The sequence below is a fragment of the Podarcis tiliguerta genome (genome assembly GCF_965153285.1).
Source record: "Podarcis tiliguerta genome assembly, chromosome: 11".
Classification (NCBI taxonomy): Eukaryota; Metazoa; Chordata; class Lepidosauria; order Squamata; family Lacertidae; genus Podarcis; species Podarcis tiliguerta.
The window spans coordinates 52768403-52792772 of record NC_139544.1 but is presented as its reverse complement, the minus strand read 5'-3'; the positions used below and the strand labels follow the sequence as shown (position 1 = coordinate 52792772).

Here is a 24370-nt window from a genome sequence, read left to right as displayed (position 1 = left end):
GAAAGAGGAAGGAAGTCGAGTTTCGAAATGTTAGAATGACTGTAAACCTATTGAAATGTATATAACTGAAAATCACAAATATAAAATAGAACAAGATACTGTTTTAAATATCTAGTGTAGATCACTCTGATCTAGCCTGGATTTGTGGCACTGAGGTAAGAGTACAGTTGACCCCTTTCTCTACGCCGTTTCCCCAAATGGGGACACTTTGAAAGCACATAAAAATGTTTCCACGTTGAGGGAGCTGAATGATTCCAAAGGATAAATTCCTAGATTTCTTCTGTGAGCAGCTGCCCCCCACTGCCACTCAAGATGAGATTAGTCGGGGCTTCAAACATAACTCTGAAATTGCACCTGCAAACATCGAGCTAGACCCTTTTGACGTCAGTGGCTCCGCCTCCTCTTATATTTCTTAGGCGAGCGGGGGCGTGATCTCCTCCCTAGAGATACATTAAAGACGCACACCTTCACTTTCGGTTCTTAGTCACACGTCGCAGGACAAGGAACCTTAGAAAAATCAATAAGTGTGACACACAGCCAGCATTTCTGGTGAAAATGGAACGTCGCCGTTATCCGTTGATTCTGTATGAAGACTAATATTTCTCTGTGGGCAAGTCTAGTACTTAATAATAATAATGATGATAATTTATTTATATTTATTTTATTTATACAAATTAAGTTCTTAACCTGATGTACCACTGTAGTTGTTTATTGCCTTGACATCTGATGGGAGGGCGTTCCACAGGGCAGGTGCCACTACCGAGAAGGCCCTCTGCCTGGTTCCCTGCAACCTCACTTCTCGCAAGGAGGGAACTGCCAGAAGGCTCTCGGAGCTGGACCTCAGTGTCCAGGCTGAACGACGGGGTGGAGATGCTCCTTCAGGTATACTGGACAGAGGCCGCTTAGGGCTTTAAAGGTCAGCACCAACACATTGAATTGTGCTCGGAAATGTACTGGGAGCCAATGAAGATCTTTTAGGACTGGTGTCAGCACTTGAATATCAACATACCTGGAAGTGTCAACAAGTACTGTCTTGCGATTCTTACAGCAGAAAAAGATGCGAGATGGGTCTTATCTCTATCACTTGTATCTCTATTGTATTCTGTCAATAAATCTATGGTTGCTAGGATTTTAAGGTTAGCCAATGGATAGAGGGACCTCACTCTGAAACCCATAGATTTACCATGTAGATGAACAGCAATTGTTATTTGAGATGGGACTTCCTGATGCATTTTGACTCATTATATATATAGTCTCTATTGCTGCTATAATAATAGGGAGTTAATTCAGGTCTTTTCAACAGTCGCAATTTCCAACTCTCTCCCGCACCTCCAAACTCAGCCCTAAGAACAAATAAATAGGCGCAGAGGCATGAAAGGTCGAATCAGGGGCAGAAACCGGGCTGGAGACATCAGTGACACGTTCCAGATTCTTGATGCGATAGAAATAATAGCAAGCCTATAGAAATGAAAACGCAATTCACACGGATATCGCTGCAGTTCACTGAACCTTAGTTCCTGAGGCTCTGCAAAGGACTCCTGTTTATAAGATAATTCCAACGCAAATGAAAAGCAAAACTAATAGAAAAGCAACGTTGCGCAGCCAAGTATTCCTACTTTAAAAAATTAAAATAGTAAAATGGATTAAAATCGCCTCGACTTTCTAAGGCTTGCTTTTAGCAGACGCCGCTGGGTCGCTAAACGGCCGAGTTCTCCAACAAAGCATACAAATGACTAAAGGGGGGCATAAAACGCCCTGGTTGAAGCCGATTTAAATAATAACCGTTTTCCTGTTATGTGGCTTTATGTGGCAGAGCACCTGTGAAGCTGCATTGTTGTTTAAAATAAAAAAGAAAAATACACACGCCAACCAGAACCGTGTGCGACTCTACACTTCTTATCTCTATGCAATGCGTCGCTCCACCGTAAGCTTCCTTAATGTGTCGCTCTAGCCTTACTTGTTTCCTTAAGCTCTATGGCGGAAAAAGGGTGTTTTTCCCCTGATTCGCCAGCGCCATCTGCCCGCGAGACTTTACTGGTTCTCGCGAGAGGTGTGGCGCGTCCAGCTGATTGCGCGGGCGGTTTGAATCCAGAGAGTCTCTAGCGGCGCTGCGGGAAGGAGGGGGTCTTCGTCTCTGCTGCGGGCCTGGATATGGAGGGCAAGGAGGAGGCACCCCTGGAGCTCAGTGACGGTGAGGCAGCGGCTTAATGCGGGCAAACGGGCCGGAGCTCAGTGGTAGGGCGGCTTTGCGTGCAGGATAGGGTTCGAGCCCCAGCACCTTCAGGTAGGACGGGGAGAATACATGGGTCTTTCCCGGAGGCCTGTTGTAAATGAACACATGCTTTACTTTATTTTGGATACGATACGATAATCTTTTAGTGAGAGCTGGACCATAAAGAAGGAAGAATTGATGCTTTTGAATTATGGTGCTGGAGGAGACTCTTGAGAGTCCCATGGACTGCAAGAAGATCAAACCTCTCCATTCTGAAGGAAATCAGCCCTGAGTGCTCACTGGAAGGACAGATCCTGGAGCCGAGGCTCCAATACTTTGGCCACCTCATGAGAAGAGAAGACTCCCTGGAAAAGACCCTGATGTTGGGAAAGATGGAGGGCACAAGGAGAAGGGGAAGACAGAGGAAGAGATGGTTGGACAGTGTTCTCGAAGCTACCAGCATGAGTTTGACCAAACTGCGGGAGGCAGTGGAAGACAGGAGTGCCTGGCGTGCTCTGGTCCTTGGGGTCACGAAGAGTCGGACACGACTAAACGTCTAAACAACAACAACATGATAATCTTTATTGTCATTTTCCCATACAGAACAACGAAATTGAAAACATCTACACCATACATTCAAAAACCAACAAGCCAGCTATCCCAGCAAGTTAGCCCCTAAAAACTCTGATACCCCTTAACTGAATACAATATACTCACATAAAGACTACTTTACACTGCGTTTAAAACCAAAATCGCATTTGGATAGAAACTGTTTCTGAGGCGGCTAGTCCTGGTCTTTATAACCCTGTACCTTCTTCCAGAAGGCAGAAGCTGAAAGAGATCATTTCTGGGGTGCGCACTATCCTGCACTATCTCTGCAGCTTTCTTATGGCACATGGAAGCATAGACTTGATCCAAGGTGGGATAAAAAATTATCCAGTGCTTGTTTGGAAACAACAACAACAACCCACCCCTCAAAATCTGTTGCAAAAAATAAAATCAAGACAAATTCACAGCATGCAGGAGCTAAATCGCTCAACTTTTCTAAGTACCTGGGTTAGCCTTGTCTGAACAGGAATGTTCTTGGCAGGCGGCGAAAAGGGTACGACAAAGGATCATCATCTGCTTGCACCTGTAGTAGACAGTACTAGTAACACAATTAAGAAAGAGGAGAGCAGCAGGTCTCTCCCGCCACCCCTGCTAGCCAAGAAGACCTGGGAAGGCTGAACAACTTCACCAAGAACGTGAACAGAATAAGTTGCCTTATGCCAAGTCCATCTAGCTCATATAGCCCACACTGGTTGGCAGCCGCCCTTTGGGTTTTCAGTCAGGGAGCCTTTCCCAGTTCTTGCCAAGGGATGCCAGAGGTTCAGTTTGGGAACCTTTTGCATGCAAGGCATAGTGCCCTAACCACTGAGCCCAAATAATGGCATTATAATGCTTTAATTTAGGGAATGCAGTCAAGCTGTTGTTTCTGATACATGCTGATTTCCTATAATGTTGTGTACCCTACAAGAAATGGAGGGGGAGAATTGTCGTGTCGTCGTCCCTGCCCCATAAAAACTGCTAGCTGTGGTGGCCTTTAGAATTAACTATTACTCTCTCTTTTTTTGTTTCAGAAAAATATAATTTGACTTCAGATTTTAACGACTTGTGTTCTCACATGAACACAAAGATTTCAAATATCAAAAAGTCACTTCAGCTGAGAAAAATAGGTAAGGTGGTTTAATGTTTCCTGGGCATATGTGTTGACGGGCTGAGTTTGTGAGATAGATTCAGCAAAAGATGTATGAAAGTTTGAGATGCACGTGAGAGACATAATAACCCTACTGAGCTGGACCAAGTGTCTTTCAAGGCTGGCATCCTCTAGGTTGGAAAAGTTTTTTGTTTTGTTTTTAAATAAACACATGGAATGTGGTTTGCCAATTACATGCCTGCATAATTTTGAGAACATTTTCCAAAGTCAGTTTTTCGTCTGTGGTTGTTTCCTCTTACGCTGTGCAGGAGTTCTCACCGATCCAGGTGTTTGCTTTTACAAGCATGTCTTCTGTGTCCTATGCTCTTTCTTAGCAAGATACAAAAGGAAGAAAAACATACAGCTGTGTCTCAAAGCCTTTTAACAATAGAGGCTGTGCCCTTGATCGCTGCTGTGCCTGCCCGTCTCCTGTGCTGCTGGAGTGCACATTTCGCCAGGAAATTTGTGGCTTTTTTGGGTCGTCGTCGTCTTTTTTTTAAGAAGTAGGAAAAAGAACTGTGTTGCTGGGTGCCATCTCCTCCACAGCAAGGCTGTCCTCCACTTCACTTTGTAGGATGTCTGTTGTAGCCATAAAGTTGCATACCAGTTTGATGCTTTCAGCAGAAAGGATATACATAAACAGGGTTTCTACTAGGCTTTGGAGCAGCTCTGGAATTTGAAGGCCTTGTGCAGACATCCGCAAGACATCTGGTTGGCCACTGGAACAGATGAGGCCTCTGACCTGATTTAGAAGGGCTCTTCTTAGGTGTTTATGGCTATTCTGAACTGACCTCCTATTGGTAGGCCATATGCCCACTTAAATATTTGCTAAACTTTGAATAAGTTGTTAATTACTTAATTGTTAGCTTTATGCTGTAGGGTTTTTTATTTTATTGTGATTGTTTTACCTGTGTCATGTTTACGCTATTTCTTTTTTGTGAACCACTTCGAGCACAATGTTTTTAAGGAAAATGCTGTATGTAAACAGATTAAACTGGCAATAAGAAGTAACTTGTGGATGTATTTGCCAGAGGCTGAAGTGAGGTTGGGGCACTCTTGGGAATCATAGCATTGTAGAGTTGGAGGGGGGGGTCATCCGGTCTAACCCCCCTGCAAGGCAGGAATCTCAGCTAAAGCATCCGTGACAGATGACCATCCAACCTCTGCTTAAAAACCTCCAAGGAAGGAGAGTCCACAGCCTCCTGAGAGAAGGGTAGTTGTGGTGGTGTGGAATTTTAGGAGATGACAGAGCAGGTACGAAGGGAATTTCTTGTGGTGACAAGGGGAAAGAGAAGTATGTATTTAACCCACAATGGATTTTCCTGTGAGAACTTCCTCTCTTTCCATGTCAATGACTTGCCTTCCTTATTTGTCAGACCAGGAACCATCTTTGAAGACGGTGCTTAGCAAGATAATTCATGAGGTATCTCTTTTAAACAACATCCTCAATAAACTGGAGACAGAAGTCAACCATCAGGAGAACCAGCAGAGTCAACTCAAGGTAATCAATGCTTACAGGGGACTTTTGTTTAAATGGGGGTATCTCTCCAGTGTTGTAAATGAGGATCCCCTGGTGCTTATTTGAGATGTTTCCATGCTTGTGTATATTAGTTTGCATACACAAGGTGGGAAAACTTGTTATATATAAAATTTCTGTTTTACAATTTAAAATACTCATTTAAACATCCATAAAATATCAAAGACTTCCCTTCTTCTATTTCCGTGGTTCATTTTGCATATCTTAAATCCCTGCATACTTTACATAAACTAAACCATTCAGTTTTTCATTATTGCATCCATCGCTGTTGAATTTATCTTAATGCTGCCAACGTTTTCAAGTGTGCACAATCCCCCCCATATATTCAATAAACATTTTCCAATCTTCTTTAAATGTACCGTATTTTTTGCTCCATAAGACGCACCCAGTTTTTGGAGGAGGATTAACAAGAAAAAATATATTCTGAATCCCAAAAGCCAGAACAGCAAGAGGGATCACTGCGCAGCGGAAGCAGGGATCCCTCTTGCTGTTCTGGCTTGTGGAATAGCTGCACAGCCTGCATTCGCTCCATAAGACGCACACACATTTCCCCTTACTTTTTAGGAGGGAAAAAGTGAGTCTTACAGAGCAAAAAATACGGTATGTTCTTCTTGTTCTCTTATTCTATATGTTAGATCTGCAAGCTGCGCGTATTCAGTCAGCTTAAGTTGCCATTCTTCTTTAGATGGGAACCTCACTCGTTTTCCATTTTTGGGCTAACCAAACACGGGCCGTGGTAGTGGCATACATAAATAACCTTTTTTCCACATATGGGAGTTTCAGTCTGAATTATCCCCAACAAGGTGGGGAAACCTGTTGAGCTTTGGGAGGGGAGTATGTAAGGTGATGTGTGAGGAAGAGCAAGGACTCAGTGAACAGGGCTGAGGAGCTGGCTCTTTGAAGGCCCTGGGCACCTGTGGAAAGCAAAAGGCCCAGTAGCTTCAGGGACATGGCTCATGGCAGAGCATCTGTCCCAGATTCAAATCCTGGTGTCTCTAGGTGGGCCTAGGATATGTTCCCTGCCTGTAATCTTGGAGAGCCGCTGCCAGTCACTGCAGACTGGGGGGGGGTGACCATTTTGGCCCGGGGGCCCATATCTTTTTCTGGCCGCACCTCTACAGGCAAACCTTGGCAGGTGGCTGGGCCAACCCACCTGTCAAAGTCTGTTGCACAAAGCTTCCCAAGCAGAGCCAGTGTGGTGTAGTGGTTAAGAGCGGTAGTCTCGTAATCTGGGGAACCGGGTTCGCTTTTCCGCTCCTCCACATGCAGCTGCTGGGTGACCTTGGGCTAGTCACACTTCTCTGAAGCCTCTCAGCCCCACTCACCTCACAGAGCGTTTGTTGTGAGGGAGGAAGGGAAAGGAGATTGTTAGCCACTTTGAGACTCCTTCGGGTAGTGATAAAGTGAGATATCAAATCCAAACTCTTCTTCTTCATCTAACAGCTTGTTTGTTGTGGGTGCTTGGGAACCACAGCACACAGGGTTTTGCTGCTCCCATAGTGCCAAGTGGTTTGCACCGAAACTGCTGCCCAAAAATGAGGGTTTTCTCCTTCACTTTAGCAGCTGTTTCAATGCAAGCCACTTGGGGCAACTGAAGCAAGGCATGCTTCCACTCCACCCACTGAACTGATTAGCATCTTATTCTACCAAGGAGGCAGGGGATTGTTCGTAAAATGCTGGTCCCTGTTCATTTATTATTATATTTTTATTTTATAACCTGCCCTTCACCTTGAAATCCCAGGGTGGCTTACAGCAATTTAAAACGTTGCTTAAAATGCTAGAACTTTAAGTGTGAGCATCCATTTTTCATTTCCTTCATAGCCCATCAGATAGAATCAACTTGAATGGTCTGATAGGCACTTGCCCTGCAAAGAGATGCTGTTGTGTGCTGTCAGTTGTGTTTTCTCTCTTTGTCTAAGATAAACATACTTTCTTCGCATTTGTTTAAAAATAAAACTGTGGAGGGGAGCTGCTCCAGCTAACTGGAAACAGGCACTGGAAAAACGGGCTGTGGTTCACAGGAGATCTAAACAACCAAGTGGCCCATGGATGACTTTCCAATTTTATTTATTTTTTAGTAAGTGGGTAGTTTTATTTTTTTAAAAGCAGATGATATTCTGTGTCAAAAATGCATGCAGCCAACAAAGCCGTTTCTAGGTCTGCATCTGCAGTCTTTAAAGCGTTCCTGTGCCAAAGGTTGTGCCCAGAAAGCTTTATGACTCTGAAGCGTGGTGCTTTGAACATTAAATATTATTGAGGTAATTCAGGATCTTTTTATCAAATTAGGCCTACCTAATGGTCCACTGAACACCGTGATGTGAGGGCGAGATATGGCCCTCCACATCCCTTGAAACTCTCTGTGGCGTTTGTGTGACATCAGATGTGTGACATCATACTGGGTTCATAAGGAAAGGGTTAACTAATTGTAAAAAATGACTAACCTATAGGAACCCAAGAGGAGGAGTTAGAGTTAGAGTTGTTAAGAAGTCAGTCTGGAGTGACAGAAGAGAGAGGGAGGCTAAATCTGTGGGTTGGGTTAGTCTGATGTGAGAGAGTGAGAGAAACTGTTAAGTTGAGATAATCAGTCAGAAGGTATTAGGAAGGTATAGGCCAGTAAAGAAACTAAGGATAAGAAACTGACAAGAAAATTAACTGATAAACCATACTTGTTAATGCTTACAAAATAAACTGGTTTATTTGATTTAATGTTAACAACTGTCTGGACTCCGTGTGTACCCAAGAGTAACGGGTTGGTGGCAGCTGGGAAGCGAGCACAGCGGTGGCACAGGGATCAATAGACCGTCAAACATCCGGGGACCGTGTGTGATCGCCACACTCTCCCTTACAGGCTCTGCTTTGCACCCCATGTGCTTTTCCCTGGCTGGAATTCTTGCTTTCCTGGGTGGCGGATAGAGGAGCACGTAGAAACTAGGCTTAAAAGGTAAAATTTGCATGTGTGGCTCCGCCCGCATTTTCTTCTGGCCCCGCCCACTGCTGGCACATGGCCCTCGGAAGGTTGCCCTGATAGGAATATGGCCCCCCAGGCTGAAAATAGTTTCCTACCTGCAGGTGAAGCTTTCCTCTTAGTGCTGGGTACATCAACCCTATGCGTGGGTTGATACATGCAAGCACAGCAGGCTGCAATGATATGAGGATTTATCTTCCCTTCTACGAGCTTTCTTTAGAAAGCTTGCTTTTGAATTTGAGGCTGCAAAAAGAGCTAATCAGAGAGAGAATCCACTCCAGAACCACTCAAAAGGCATATGGGAATCATTCAGAGTCTTTCACTTGCGGCGTGGTTAAATTAATTTAAAGCACGAGTCGCAGGGATATTTCACTAAACTTGGCCTTAGCCCTCCACAAGATCGCATTTCCGAGCTGTGCTGTTGGAATACTGATAACCGTGGAAGATTCTTGGTGTTCTCTCAAATCTGCATATGAAAGCAGAATACCTCAGGGGACAGCGAACCCTAGATTTTGTATCACCTGCTGTATAAGGATCCGAGAAAGGGGATTTCTCATGAGGCTGTGTTTAGACATTTTTCCAGGTTGACAGATCCTGACAGGATTATTTGCAGCTCAGTGTTGATGCAGTGGTAGCCGAGAAGATAGATGTTTGCGAAATCTGTTGCCACGTTGAGGTGTTCCCTTGGAGGGCGGGGGGGGGGGGTTGCTTGAAAGATACAAAGTTTTTCGATCTGTGGTCCAGCTCCGTGTTGTGTTGGTTGAGCTCAACCTCACAGGGATTACCAGTACATTCCCCCTCTTTTTGTTTAATGACCTGTATTACCATATTCATTAAAGCTGCGTGACCAGCCTGATACAGTGGTGCCTCGCAAGGCGAGTCTCTTCGTCTAGCGGTTTTTTCGTCTTGCGAAGCAAGCCCATTAGTGGATTAGCGCTATTAGCGGTTTAGCGGCTATTAGCGGCTATTAAAGGCTTAAGGGATTAGCGGATTAGCTGCTAAAAGGCTATTAGCAGCTTAGTGCCTTAGAAAAAGGGGGTGGGGAGCCAAAAAAAAACAACCCCAGGAATCGCAAGACATTTTCGTCTTGCCAAGCAAGTCCATAGAGAAATTCGTCCTGCGAAGCGCATTGAAAAACGGAAAACTCTTTCGTCTAGCGGGTTTTCCGTCTTGCGAGGCATTCGTCTTGCGGGGCACCACTGTATTTTACAAAGAAGTTTTAATAACATGCAAAAATATTTAAATCATTAAAAATAATGAGAACCCTAGTACAGTGGATGCTCGGGTTGCAAACGTGGTCCATGCAGGATGCATGCGTCTGCACACGCATGGGTTGCGATTCGGCACTTATGCGCAAAGTGCGATTTAGCGCTTCTGTGCATGTGCGACCGCCGAAACCTGGAAGTAACCTGTTCCGGTACTTCCAGGTTTCGGCGGTCCACAACCCAAAAAAACGCAACCTGAAGCGTCTGTAACCCGAGGTATGACTGTAATTGAGGCTCATGAGGGGTCAGGGTTCCCTTTTCATAAAAGCAAAAAAACAAAACCCAAACCTGTTCCTCTTGACATTCATCAAACTCCAGGAGCTCCAGGAAACGATTGAGAGGTACTACAATGAAGCTCAGCATCTTGAGGAAAACATGCCTATTCACCTGCCCAGAGGAATCCCAAGCAGGTAGGTTTCCTGCCGCCAAGGCAGGTTTTGCAGTTCTTTAAGCAGAGGCCATCAATACTTTGGGATTCAGCCGTGTGCTCTTCCAGCGATGTTCAGTATTAATGGTCGAAGCAGACATTTTATGAGATACACTTGACAGCAGCCCCCAAAGCAGTTAGAAACAGGAAAGGAAAAATCCTCCATCACTCAGAGACTAGTTAAGGATTTGGGATGTGACATACATATATGATTAAAACCACAAATTTAGTTAGAGAGGGTAGATGAGGGCAGAACAGCTTTGTTGAAAAGCAGCCTCTATGTTTTTGTTACATACCAATTAAGGTCTGGGGTAAAATATAATTTATTGGAGAATTTGTGAAACCGAAGAGATTATAACCCATCTGAAAAACGATTGATGTGTTCAGAAATAAAGTATGATATCAAAATGATGTTCCTATTGGTTGAACTGGTTTTTAATGTGACTTAATGTATTAGTAGTAAAAAGGATTGCTAGATGAATAGCCTCTTACTTTTGCAAATATCAATATACCCAAACCATCCCAGAGTATATCTTAGACCTAGGCATGAGAACATGGCTTTTCTTCATTCATACCATTTGTGCAGTTCCTTGGCTTCAAAATAGAAATTCTCGAGATGAACACCTGAGGGTGGGGTTTATTATGTTAGGGCATGGACTCAAAGATGTGCAGCCAACTCATTGCTCTGCTTTCCTTTGGACCACACCTACGAGGCCGGTCTTGCCACCTGGACAGCCCAGGACCTCCCTATGCACTGCCCAGGCTCGCTCCCCGGGGAGGTCACTTTGGTGCTGCTAATGCAGCAAAAACGATGCAGGAGGCAGCAGTTATAAGTTACCGGTGTCTGCAGCCACAGCAGACGCTGCAATTCTGTGGGCTTGACTTCACCTACGGAGGTGCACGCCATTGTCTTTTGAGACAGATGGATGCCACCCAGCTTGCTGGTTGGGGACTTGCAGTCTAGCCACATCTGCAAGGCACCCTGATCTAAACCACGGTTAAGTATCAAATCTTGCTGAGCTAACCATGGTTAAGGGAGTTTTCCCAGCACTCTGCCAAGTGCCACTACGTGCCCTCTGGACTCAGTTTGGCAGCCAAAAACCATTATTTTGTTGTGGCATCTGAATCCGATGGGTTCAGCTTTCTGTTGTTCATTTTAATGTTTTCTTAGGCCACTGGCACTTTATTCTATATTTCCCCCTCCCCATCTCTCTCTCAAAAAAATCACGTCTTGAACAGCTCTGCCATGAAAAATTGGCAGGAGAAAAGGAAGCAGCACATCTTGTTGTATCTGCCGCCTCCGTCAGGGTAGATGAACTATAACTTATCTGAAGTGGCAAAGAGAGGAAACTTGTCAAGGGTGCTTGTAGCTTCCTGCGTGATAAGCTATCCATTGTCAGCTCTGCCTCCCACTTCCTCTGTAGCACCCAGGGCATCACGGTGAAGGATGAAGCACAGTGCAAAGATGCTGAGGTTGCCGGTGGGAAGAAGCCAGCAAAAGAGCCCAGATGCATCAAACAAGCAGCCTTGTTAACGGAAGAGGAGTTTGAAAGCATTCCTGCGTAAGTAAGCAGTCCCCATCCTTAACCGGAGAAAAGAGTAGCCAGGTTTTACCTGCATTTACCTGCCAGAGAAAAAGGGACACGGGTGGCGCTGTGGGTTAAACCACAGAGCCTAGGACTTGCCGATCAGAAGGTCGGCGGTTCGAATCCCCGTGACGGGGTGAGCTCCCATTGCTCAGTCCCTGCTCCTGCCAACCTAGCAATTCGGAAGCACGTCAAAGTGCAAGTAGATAAATAGGTACCGCTCCGGCGGGAAGGTAAACGGCGTTTCCGTGCGCTGCTCTGGTTCGCCAGAAGCGGCTTAGTCATTCTGGCCACATGACCTGGAAGCTGTACGCCGGCTCCCTCGGCCAATAAAGCAGATGAGCGCCGCAACCCCTGAGTCGGTCACGACTGGAACTAATGGCCAGGGGTCCCTTTACCTTTTTTACCTGCCAGAGAGTAGCGGTTGCCAACCTTTTCAGGCCTGTGGGCACATTTGGGTTTCTGAAGGAGCACCCCATCTGCTGGTTGTCCCCCCCCCCATCCCTTGGATCTGCCCATCTCCCAAGAGACAGAAAGTCTGTGCCCACAGATGTTGCTTTTCCATGGGATCTGGGTAAAGCACGGAGCATCACTCTTCCAATGTCTTCCTTTAGCACTACAGGGGAGAAAATCCTAACTACCCTTGCCTCCTCAGGACAAAGGGAGCAGTGATCTATAAGTGGATTACAAGTGTGTGTAAAAATAAATAAAAAATAAAAATCGGAAAATCACAAATTCGTTACATATATGTATGGTGCTGATATCACCAGTGTCACAGGTTTGATCCCTGTGTGGCACAGCTGCATATTCCTGCTTTGCAGGGGGTTGGAATAGATGATCCACTGAGTGGATCTACAATTTTATGAATATAAGCAACGTAATCGGCAGCTGAACTCCTTTTTGTGTTTGGCTTTCTGTCTGGTGGCTCTTGGTTTTTGTAACCTGAGCAGATGCTTCTCACAAAAGCGGCCCTAATTTATTCCACATCTTCTTTGGCGTAATACCGAGCTGAATGAAAAGTTAATGCAGTCGAGCTCCGGGGTCCTCTGTGTAATGAACAAATAGCACGGCGGCGTCTGACTCATCAGGACGAGGCAATTAATGAGACAGAATTAATCACGGCTCCCGTTTCAGAAAGCGCTGCTCCTTCTGCCTCCCCCCCCCCCAAGCCCACTGCCCTCTTCTCTTTTCATTTAGCAGGAATCATCCTTGTTTCTTCTGGTGCAGCCAAGTCAAGGACAGTGGAGCGTTAGATGCCTTCATGTCTCCCACGATTGCCGTTGCAATTTGCCATGGCCATTCTAGGCTTCCTGGCATTCCCTTCCCTCCATTTCTGTCTATCTTTTTGGGGGGTGGGGTTTAGGTAGCCCCCCATCACTGCACATTCAAAGAACACATGGGGGGTTGAAAGGCCGCTTGAGCCCACCACTGTTGACATGCCCCATACCATTTATGGGTATGAGAAGTGGGTCTGCAGACTTATGTATTATTGGATTCCTAACCCATGCTTTACCATGTGCTCCCAGGGCAGCTTACAACAATATAAAAAAGACAGTATTAAAACCATTTACCGTATTTTTCGCTCTATAAGACGCACCAGACCACAAGACGCACCTAGTTTTTGGAGGAGGAAAACAAGAAAAAAAATATTCTGAATCTCAGAAGCCAGAACAGCAAGAGGGATCACTGCGCAGTGAAAGCAGCAATCCCTCTTGCTGTTCTGGGTTCTGGGATAGCTGCGCAGCCAGCGTTCGCTCCATAAGACACACACACATTTCCCCTTACTTTTTAGGAGGGAAAAAGTGCGTCTTATAGAGCAAAAAATACGGTAAATACAATTACAAAATTAGGGAGGGTTCGTGTGCGTGTGTGTATCTATATTGTCCTTGTTGATGGTATGTTGTCATCTGGCTGTCTTGGGAGACAATGGAAGAGTGTGGCTTTGGGGGTGAATGAGGAGATTTCACCCCTCCCATACTCAAGAATCACCTCATCAGTCTCCTGACTCTGAGGAGAGGAGGAGGCGTGTTCTTATATCTGCATGTTCCACTCCGACAGAGATAGTGTGACTCAGTGTGAGAGAGAGACTCAGAGAGAGAGAGTCAGCCAGTGAGGGAGTGAGTCAGCAAGTCAGTGTATAGAAAAGACTGAGAATCTCCATTTGTATATAGTGTATAGAACAGTAGCTGTTAGAGAATAAAAGAAGATATTCTTCAGCACTGTCGTCTGAGTATTTATGCTCTGCTGTAATCTGCTGCACAACGACTGTTATCTTGGTGAAGTGATTTGCGGTGCTCACAGCTCCGAGTTGTGAGTCCACGGCACTTGGACCTGTTCTACAGAGGAAGGTGGTCTCTGGAAGTGCCATCCAGCTCGCCTAGCCCAGTCGGGGCTGAGGTGGACGAGTCCAGTTGGTGACACTGGCTCTAGGGCGATGCTGACATCGGTTATGGGCCCAGACGTTGTTCCAGTCTTCTGACCAGGCGGTGTTCCAGTTGTACCAGTCATCCCAGTCGTCCCAGTTGCCAGAGGTTTCTGTTGCTGATTGCCGGACGGCGGAACGGAGGCTGCATGCTGGACTGATTTGTGGTGCCTAGAAGCAGAGCTGTTTTGGAGCAGAGTGTTCAAGCTGCCGCTGTTGCTGTTGCTGCTGCTTGATTTATGGAGGTATGTTGCTGACTGCAAAAGAAAGAAGATAGCATCCCTGTTTGCCTGTTAATTGCGCTCTGAGTGGGAGAGAGAGTGGCTGAAGGAGTCAAGGCTTTATCTGTGTTGCACGAGGGAAGTGTCTTGCTCTAAGTAATAGCAGACATGGCCTGTGCACATTCTGGCCAGATGGCTCTGTCTTTTCCTCTCCTGACGCCTGAAACTTATGCAGTGTGGCAAGTGAAGATGAAAGCGCTTTTACAGAGGGAAAAGCTATTTCACACTATAGAAGATGACCCTCCCGATAAGGATGATGATGAATGGCCTGAGTGGCATGCTGCGGACATGAGAGCCCGAGGGACAATTGTTTTGAGTGTTTCAGATCACTTGCTGGTTAATTTAGAGGGGCAAGAAACTGCACGAGCTGTTTGGGATAAGCTGAGAGATATGCATTTGAGGCAGAATGCTGGTTCCAGCGTGATTTTTTTCAAGAAGCTATGCAGGCTGCAGTTGGAAAAAGGTGGTGATTTGCCTAGCCATCTATCTGAGTTAAAGCGTCTCAGACAGGACCTTGTTCAGCGAGACCTGGCTATTTCAGAGGCTGTGTTTGCAATGCTGATGATAAATAGCCTAGATGATTCTTACGATGGGGTAGCTGCCCAGATTTCTACAATGCCTTCTGACCGGCTAACGGAAGATTATGTGTCTAGCGTGCTCCTGAATGAGTGGGATCGCAGACAGGCTGTTAGAGAAAGCCGGGGAAATGGTGCTGTTAAAAATGTGCTTGAAAATGTACCTAAGTCTCCAGCAGGGGAAAGTGAAAGTGAAACTGCTGCTGTTAAAGCACTAAAGTTGAAGCGGTGCTTTTCGTGTGGAGCACAAGGCCATTTGAGTTTTCAGTGCAGCAAGAAAACTTCAAAGAAGAAGGGAAACTTCAGAGGCAGAGGGGGAGGAGGACGAAACCCCCAAGCACCTGCTACTTCAAAGGCTTTGATCTCTCGCTGCTGCAATCAACGTGGGCGGAGTTTCTTCGTGGTCGACTCTGGCTGTACCAACCACGTAGCCAAAGATAAGGATCTCTTTGTTCAGCTTGAGAAGCAAGAGAAAGAAATTAATCAAGCAGATGGGACTGTTCTCACGAGTGTGGCTAAGGGAACTGTGTTCTTAAAGAGCCTGAATGCAACAATTAAGAATGTCCTGTATGCGCCTGATATTCAGGACAATTTGTTAAGTGTTTCCCAGCTTGAGCATCAAGGGTTTAAGGTGGTGTTTGCTAAATCTCGCTGTGAAATTCGTCGAGATGGCAAGCTCATTCTGTATGCAAAATGTGTTAATGGCTTGTACCAATTGCCTTTTGTTTCAGGTACAGGTACTGCAGAAGCAACTAAGAGTGTTGCAATTTATCTGTTGATAAGAATGAGAAGTTGCATGACCAATGTATTCATTTTTACCACCGTGTTTATGCTCATTTGAATTTCCAGGCTGTGGCAAAAATGCCTGATATGGTTCAGGGTATGAAGTTAAAAGAATGTCCCTACCACATGAAATGCGTTTCTTGTGCGGAGAGTAAGGCAAGGCAAGCTCCCAAAGGTACAGAGTCTGGGAGAGAGGCCAAGAAACCATACAAAGTCATTCATGCAGACTTAGTGGGGCCTCTAGCGCTCTCTAGAGGCAATTCAAGGTTTTTCATGGTTTTGATAGATGCCTATTCAAGATATGTTTGGGTCTATATGCTGCAGAAAAAGTCTGAAGCCTTTACCAAGTTTCGCCAGTTTTGTAAATGGCTCAGAAATGTACATAATGAGAACGTACATTGTCTTTTCAGTGACAGGGGAGGTGAATTTTGTTCAGAGGAGTTTGAGAGTTTTCTTTCTGAACAGGGCATTGAGCATAGGACTGCCACGCCCAGATCACCCTGGCAGAATGGTTTATGTGAGAGAGTAAACCAGACCCTGCAGCAAGGAATCAGGACACTGTTACACGATTCGGGGTTGCCCAATCCCTATTGGGCCGAAGCTCTTTCGTTTTTCTGTCACGTGTACAATAGGAGGTACCAGTCCGCAGTAAATTGCACCCCATATGAGATGCTTCACGGAAAGAAGCCATGTGTAAAGCATTTTAAAATTTTTGGATCCGAGGTTTGGGTGCACACCTCGCAGGGTGACAAACTGAGCAAGCGTGGAGAACATGGTGTTTTCCTAGGATATGAGAAAGGGTCTTATCGTGTCCTGATCACAGACACGAAAACCATCAGGCTGACCAGGAGTATTGAGGACAATCCACAATGGGACAGAGTTGGCGTTTTTCAGTGCCATCCCATTTGTGATGATGGTGCAAAAGGGGCAAAGACAGTTAAGAGAGAGGCAAGTTCTGATGTGATTGATAATCCTGATGCCGATGTAGTTCCGGATGGTGGCACAGATTATCAGAGCCCAAAAGCCTCAGGAGAGTCTGACGCAGATGCAGACTTAGCAGCTTCATATACTTTAGCTCCCCATTCTCCCAAAGAGGAGGAAGCACCAGAACAAGAGGATCAGAGAGTTTTGCGCAGATCCGAGAGAACAACCAAGGTTGTAAGCAGAGAACAACTTTTTGGAGTATGTATGTAAATTGCAGTTATGTTAAAGATTCTTGGAATGGTCGGATGAAATGGGGGAGGATGAGGAGATTTCACCCCTCCCATACTCAAGAATCACCTCATCAGTCTCCTGACTCTGAGGAGAGGAGGAGGCGTGTTCTTATATCTGCATGTTCCACTCCGACAGAGATAGTGTGACTCAGTGTGAGAGAGAGACTCTGAGAGAGAGAGTCAGCCAGCGAGTGAGTGAGTCAGCAAGTCAGTGTATAGAAAAGACTGAGAATCTCCATTTGTATATAGTTTGTATAGTACAGTAGCTGTTAGTGAATAAAAGAATTCTTCAGCGCTGTCGTCCGAGTGATTTATGCTCTGCTGTACTCTGCTGTACAACGACTGTCTTCTTGTTGGAGTGAGTTGCGGTGCTCACAGCTCTGAGTTGTGAGTCCACAGCACTTAGACCTGTTCCGCAGAGGAAGGTGGTCTTCTGGAAGTGCCATCCAGCTCGCCTAGCCCAGTCGGGGCTGAGGTGGACGAGTCCAGTTGGTGACACTGGCTCTAGGGCGATGCTGACAGTGAAGTCAAACTTGGAGAGTTACAGCGCCTGCTGTGGCTGTAGAGACCACTATAGGAGAGACATGTTTTGTTGCAGGTGAGGCAGATGAAGGCGTCCAGTTTTGCTGCTGAAGGTGCGCATGGTGTTTCTTCTTTCTGTGCAGTCATTCTTCCTCTGTTCACTGCTGTAGATGCATAGCCTGGGTAAAAGCATAAGAGCAGCACAGCCCCTCCATTGGATGATTTTTTAAAAGTTATTTTTATCTACCTATTTATTTAAATTTCTATACAGCCCTTTATTCAAGGATCACAGGGGGGTGTATAAAAAGCAAAAGAATGCACACATAGTAACAAATGAAAAAAATAAACCCACCCCTCCTGTTTAAAAGGCCATAGATGTTTAATTAGCCAAAGGCCTGGGAGAATAGGAATGTTTTTGTCTAAAGATATGTAACGAAGGCGCCAGGCAAGCCTCTCTAGGGAGAGCATTTCACAAGCAAGGAGGCAATGCAGAAAAGGCCTGTTCCCGTATCACCACCTCCCAGATCTCACATGGAGAAGGCACACGAAGGAGGGCCTTGGTTGATGCTAGTAGGGTCCAGCTCAGTTTATATGGGGAGAGGCTGTCCTTGAGGTGCTGCAGTCCTGAGCCGCTTAAGGCTTTGTAGGTCAAAGCCAGCACTTTGAACTGGGCCCGGATACTAATTGGCAGCCAGTGCAATTGGACCAGGGTTGGCGTTTTATGCTCAAACCATCTTGCCTCCGTAAGCAATCTGGCTGCTGAATTCTGCACCAGCTGGAGTTTCCAAACCGTCTTCAGAGGCAGCCCATGTACAGTGGCGTAGCATGGGGGGTGCAGGGGGGGCCGGCCGCACCGGGCACAACATCTGCGGGTTAGGGTTAGGGGGCGCAAATCCACGGGTTAGGGGGCGCGAATTACTTGCCTTGCCCCGGGTGCTGACAACCCATGCTACGCCACTGCCCATGTATAATGTGTTGCAGTAAGCTAACCTTGGCTTACCCCTATGGAGTAACATTTCAATGGCCCTTCTTGAAGTTAGCCGTGTTCAGACTGCCTTCTAAGCCCAGGGGTGCACGGAAGCCTCAGTGACAATTCACTGTTTTGAGGAGAAATGAAAAACTGAGCCATGGTGTCCTATTTGTGTATGTTTCTTTGAGGCGAGGGATGGGGGAGATTAGTCTTGAAGAACAATTTGTTTTCCCTACACAAAGGCCTAAATTGGGAAGAGCCCCCTTTCTGCTGCCCAAAATTTCCCCACCCTCTTCATATTTCTAATGTGCTTCCAAGAGAGAGAATCTGCGTTTGTTCTTTAGTTGTATGACTTTCTCTTTTGAGATTTGAGGCAAATCTCGCTCTCCTGTCCTGTGTACAATTCCCTGGAGAGCAATATTGTGTTTACAGGGCTCTGTTAAAACTTGGACCTTATTAGCTATTTAACACACATCCATTTTTACTGTCCTTATTATGTGTTAGACCTCCATGTTTCCAGCCGGAATCAAGAGCTGCATATACCCTGCTAAACTGCACAGAATATATCACCTCCCTCTTAAAGTTTTTAGCACCTGCTTTTTCAATAATCTCTATTTTCCATCTTCTCCCACTTCTTTTAGCCTGAGTGCATGTGTGCTTTCCCTTCCTTGCCTTGGGCATGTCTTGGTCTCTCGCGTTCTCATATATCAAATCACAAGTTTTTGCCCTCTGTGTGGGTGGGTGGAGCTTTTCTCATCTATTAGCTTGCTGTCCTTATACTTTAGCGATGCTTGAAATGTGAGGTTCCCCCGTCTTGAGTTTTCTCCAGGCAGCTGCTGGCCAATCTCCTTTTGATTAAATGCCAGAGCTGGGAAAGGAGAACATGGGGAAGGGAGAGCAAAATAATATGGAAATCTGATTTAATATACTTTACACGTACAGTGGTGCCTCGCAAGACGAAAAGAATCCGTTCCGGGAGTCTCTTCGTCTTGTGGTTTTTTCCGTATTGCGAAGCAAGCCCATTAGCGGATTAGCGCTATTAGCGGTTTAGCAGCTATTAGCGGCTAATAAGGGTTTAAGGGATTAGCGGATTAGCTGCTAAAAGGCTATTAGAGGCTATTAAAGGCTTAAGGGATTAGCGGATTAGCTGCTAAAAGGCTATTAGCGGCTTAGATCAGCTGATAAGCGGCTAGATCAGCTGTTAAGCGGCTTAGCGAACAGCTGTTAAGCGGCTTAGGGGCTTGGGGAAAAGGGGGGGGGGACCCCAGGAATCGCAAGGCATTTTCGTCTTACGAAGCAAGCCCATAGCAAATTCGTCCTGCGAAGCACCTCCAAAACGGAAAACCCTTTCATCTAGCGGGTTTTTCGTCTTGCGAGGCATTCGTCTTGCGGGGCACCACTGTAACTTGATTCTATGGGAGACAGGAATGGACTTTCTGGTTCCTAGGGCAAGCTGCTTTCTGTGTTACTGTACCTTTGCCTATAGATGGACGCACGCGCACCTGTGTATGCAACTTGGACACCTGTTTTCGCGGGTCTTGAGCATGGGGCAAGTCACACTTAGACCAGTGACCAGTCAAGAGATCAAGGCCCCATCTGCACTATCCCTTTAGAAGCAGTGTCATACCACTTCAAACACTATTAAAAGGGTAAAGGGTCCCCTGACCATTAGATCCAGTCGTGACCGACTCTAGGGTTGCGGCGCTCATTTCGCTTTATTGGCCGATGGAGCCGGCGTACAGCTTCTGGGTCATGTGGCCAGCATGAATAATCTGCTTCTGGCGAACCAGAGCAGCGCACGGAGACGCCGTTTACCTTCCCGCCGGAGTGGTACCTATTTATCTACTTGTACTTTGACGTGCTTTCGAACTGCTAGGTTGGCAGGAGCAGGGACCGAGCAATGGGAGCTCACCCTGTCGCGGGGATTCAAACTGCCAATCTTCTGATCGGCAAGTCCTAGGCTCTGTGCTTTAACCCACAGTGCCACCTGTGTCCCTTCAAACACTATTGGCATCCCTCAAAGAATCCTGGGGACTGTATTTTTAAAAATGTGCTGAGAGCTCGGCTTCCAGTATCTCCAGGTAGGTCTGGGAGAGACCCCTGCCCCAAACCCTGGAGATCTGCTGCCAATCAGTGTAGACAGAACTAGGCTAGGTGGACCCATTCGTCTCACTTGGGCAGCTTCCAGCGTTCCTGAAACTGAATCACACACAGAGACTTAACCTTGGAAATGCTTGTAGGATCAGCTGCCTTGGGGAGGGGTGTACCTGTAAGAAGAGGGGGAAAGTACCCAGGTGTGGGGCAGATCTAAGCTCATTCTGCTGCTCCAGAGAAGCGGACACGGAGCAATGGATCCAAACTACAAGAAAGAAGATTCCACCTAAACATTAGGAAGAACTTCCTGACAGTAAGAGCTGTTCGACAGTGGAATTTGCTGCCAAGGAGTGTGGTGGAGTCTCCTTCTTTGGAGGTCTTTAAACAGAGGCTTGACAACCATATGTCAGGAGTGCTCTGGTGGTGTTTCCTGCTTGGCAGGGGGTTGGACTTGATGGCCCTTGTGGTCTATTCCAAATCTATGATTCTATGATTCATGCATACTTCTTGGGTGAAAGCTTTTCTACTGAAGGTGTGCGGTCTGCTAATACAGAGCTGTGTGCACATATCTTTTGGCGGGTCTTAGAGGGGTCTAACAATGACCACAGAGTTTTAAGCAGTGGATTTTCCCCCTTCAGCATGCTAAAATATTACTAAATGCTTCTTCAGGCAGAGGCGCAACCTTCCCATTGCCACTGATCCAGGTGAAGCGTCCTTGCAGCTTCACACCTGACCAGTGCTGCAGGTGTGCGTGCTTGCATTTTTGATAACGCGGATTCCGTACGCGAACGTGTGATCTCCCGTTATGGATTTGCCCCGAGAAAGCTGGGGGCTCTGCAAGTTTGGGCATAATTCTGCTTGTTTCGTGCTGTGCCGTGTAAGGGGAACCTGTTTCCTTCCTTCCCCGCAGGTACATGCGAGGCCGCCTGACGTACAGCCAAGTCAATGCAGTCCTTCAGGAAATCAACAAGGCCGTGGTTAGCAAGTACAAGATCATGCACCAGTCCCCTAAGACAATGTCCGGCGCTGTGAGGAACCTCTTCTTCAGATTCAAGGAGGAAGAAACGAAGAATACAAAAGGTAGCTTTCACTCCTGAGTTTGTCTTTGAACCATAGGTTCGATCCCTGGCCTCCAGGTAGGTCTGGGAAAAGGACTCTTGCCTGAAACCCTCAAGAGCTGCTGCCAGTCAGTGTAGGGGTGGGCTGACAGGCCAATCTTGGCTCATTGGGGGCCAGTAAGACCATTTCTACCCTAAACCACACCCACCTGTTGATCAAGTGATGGGTGACAACAGCAATGGAATGGGGTTCATTCCTGCTTTGCCAACAAGCTGCCTGTGATAACTGCTGGTGGAGCAAACCCAGGATTGCCCCCTTCGCTCATCAGCTAGTGAGTGGAGTGTTCAGTCCTGCTGCCACCTGTCAGTCAACCTGCTGTCATGTCAAATGATTGACAGCTGGGTGGGCCCATCCTGCTTTTATGCATAAAGGTAAAGGGACCTCTGACCATTAGGTCCAGTCGCGGACGACTTGGGTTGCGGCGCTCATCTCGCTTTATTGGCCAAGGGAGCCGGCGTACAGCTTCCGGGTCATGTGGCCAGCATGACTAAGCCGCTTCTGGCAAACCAGAGCAGTGCACGGAAACGCCGTTTACCTTCCCACCGGAGCGGTACCTACTTATCTACTTGCACTTTGACGTGCTTTCGAATTGCTAGGTTGGCAGGAGCAGGGACCGAGCAACGGGAGCTCACCCCGTTGCGGGGATTCAAACTGCTGACCCTCTGATTGGCAAGTCCTAGGCTCTGTGGTTTAACCCACAGCGCCACCCATGCTTGTATGCATATTGGGGGCCAAATATCTATCGCTGGTAGTTCCTCCCCACCCCTTCCAAATTGAATGTTTGTTTTTAATTTTTGTAAACTGCTCTGAGATTCATTTGGATCGGCAAGGGGTATAAAATACAGTCGCACCTTGGAAGTCGGACGGAATCCATTCCAGAAGTCCGTTCGACTTCCAAAATGGTCGAAAACCAAAGTGCGGCTTCTGATTGGCTGCAGGAAGCTCCTTCAGTCAATCGGAAGCTGCGGAAGCCCCATCGGACGTTTGGCTTCCAAAAATAGTTCGCAAACCGGAACAATGACTTCCGGGTTTACAATGTTCATGAAATAAGCTGTTTGACTTCCAAAGTACGACTGTACATATTTAAAAGATTTCTTACTCACCCTCCATCTCTGGGTGGGGACAACTGTAAAAACAAGTAAAAACAATCCAAGGAAAAGTGGGACTGGAATTAAACGAAAGGTAAAGTACTCTGCACCAAGATGAAACACGAATTGTGTCTCTGCAGGCCAGTTCTTCATTGTGGAGGCCGATGTGGAAGAATTTACACAGCTCAAGGCAGACAAGCGTTTCCACAGCATCCTGACCATTTTGCGACATTGTCAGAGACTGCGAGAGATCCGTGGCTCGCGCCTGGTCCGTTACGCCATCTGCTGAGGTGCTGTCAGGGTGTTTGAGGCTTGCTGTGGGAGGCTCCCCCTTGCCCCGCTCCTCAGGACTGTGCCGCAAAACAGAATCCTTCCTTCGTTTAGAGTTTTACATGGCAAGGCTGTTTCTTTACTCTTTCTTTTTATTGTTGGAGAAGGTGGGTTTCATTTGCATCCATAAAATACAGTGTTTGTAATTTTCATCTTTCTGCAAAGGTATGAAGCTATACATCCCGCGAGTGCCATTCTCTCCCCCACCCACCCGGCTTTGGGGTTTCTACCTGTTGAGCTTGACCTGCATTTTATAGCAAAGCAGAGGGCGAATGGGTTGAACCAAGAACTGCCTCTAAACCATTGTTCAAAGCTTGAGATTTGGAATTGCTGAAATGCCAATAAAGAGTTGAAAGCACCAGGTGAGTCGGAATCCTTGCTACCTTTCTTCGTCTCTGGGATGCTTCCTCAGTTAAAAAGGTAAAGGGACCGCTGACCATTAGGTCCAGTTGTGGCCGACTCTGGGGTTGCGGCGCTCATCTCGCTTTATTGGCCGAGGGAGCCGGCGTACAGCTTCCGGGTCATATGGCCAGCATGACTAAGCTGCTTCTGGCGAAACAGAGCAGCGCACGGAAACGCAGTTTACCTTCCTGCCGGAGTGGTACCTATTTATCTACTTGCACTTTAACGTGCTTTGGAGCTCACCCCGTCACGGGGATTCGAACCGCCGACCTTCTGATCAGCAAGTCCTATGCTCAGTGGTTTAGACCACAGCGCCACCCACGTCCCATGCTTCCTCAATTACTACATCCCAAAGTGTAGGTGAACAAGCCATTGTTGGAGGTGCGCCTCTGAACACAAAGCCTGGGTGTATGATTTTGAGTAGAGTATGATGGGAGGTCCCTCTGGCGGAGTCCCGTATTGAAGCATCGGCACACATCTGAAAGACACGGGCACGCTATAAGGAGAGTCAGCGAAAGCAGAGTTGTGTAGGAATTATAGCATGAAGTATTTTATTATTTACAGCAAAAGAAACAAATAAAACATGGCATTCTGTGTGAGGTCTTTCTCACACACATTCTCTTTAGCTTTCTAGCTGGACAGAGAACAAAGAGCGGAAGTTTATCAGCTTGACTTCCGCTTACACACACAATCTTGAGAAATGAAAACATCCGATCGTGTGACCCTCTGCAATAGTGGCAGTGAAAATACTGACAGATTGAATAGTAGGGCGTTCTGTCTATCGGGGGATCCCACCAGGCTGAAGCTCACCTGGGTTTGTTGTTGTTGCTTAGTCGTTTAGTC

General features: G+C 46.6%; 1 protein-coding gene and 1 long non-coding RNA gene across 3 annotated transcripts in view; one reads left to right on the top strand and one right to left on the bottom strand.

Moving 5' to 3' along the window:
* LOC310659625 overlaps positions 1-24370 on the bottom strand; it is a 101312-nt gene that overhangs the window by 2734 nt on the left and 74208 nt on the right. The gene's annotated exons all lie outside the window — the stretch shown is intronic.
* Positions 2051-23483, top strand: SKA1 (spindle and kinetochore associated complex subunit 1). Of its 2 annotated transcripts, none has more exons than XM_083403201.1 (7): positions 2051-2191; positions 3832-3927; positions 5324-5448; positions 10033-10124; positions 11566-11703; positions 21499-21668; positions 22936-23483. In XM_083403201.1, the coding sequence occupies exons 1-7, from the start codon at positions 2152-2154 to the stop codon at positions 23082-23084; spliced, it is 810 nt and encodes a 269-aa protein (XP_083259327.1). In that variant the 5' UTR covers positions 2051-2151; the 3' UTR covers positions 23085-23483. The 2 variants fall into 2 exon arrangements, with proteins under 2 accessions (XP_083259327.1, XP_083259328.1); XM_083403202.1 differs by having other exon boundaries at positions 2153-2284.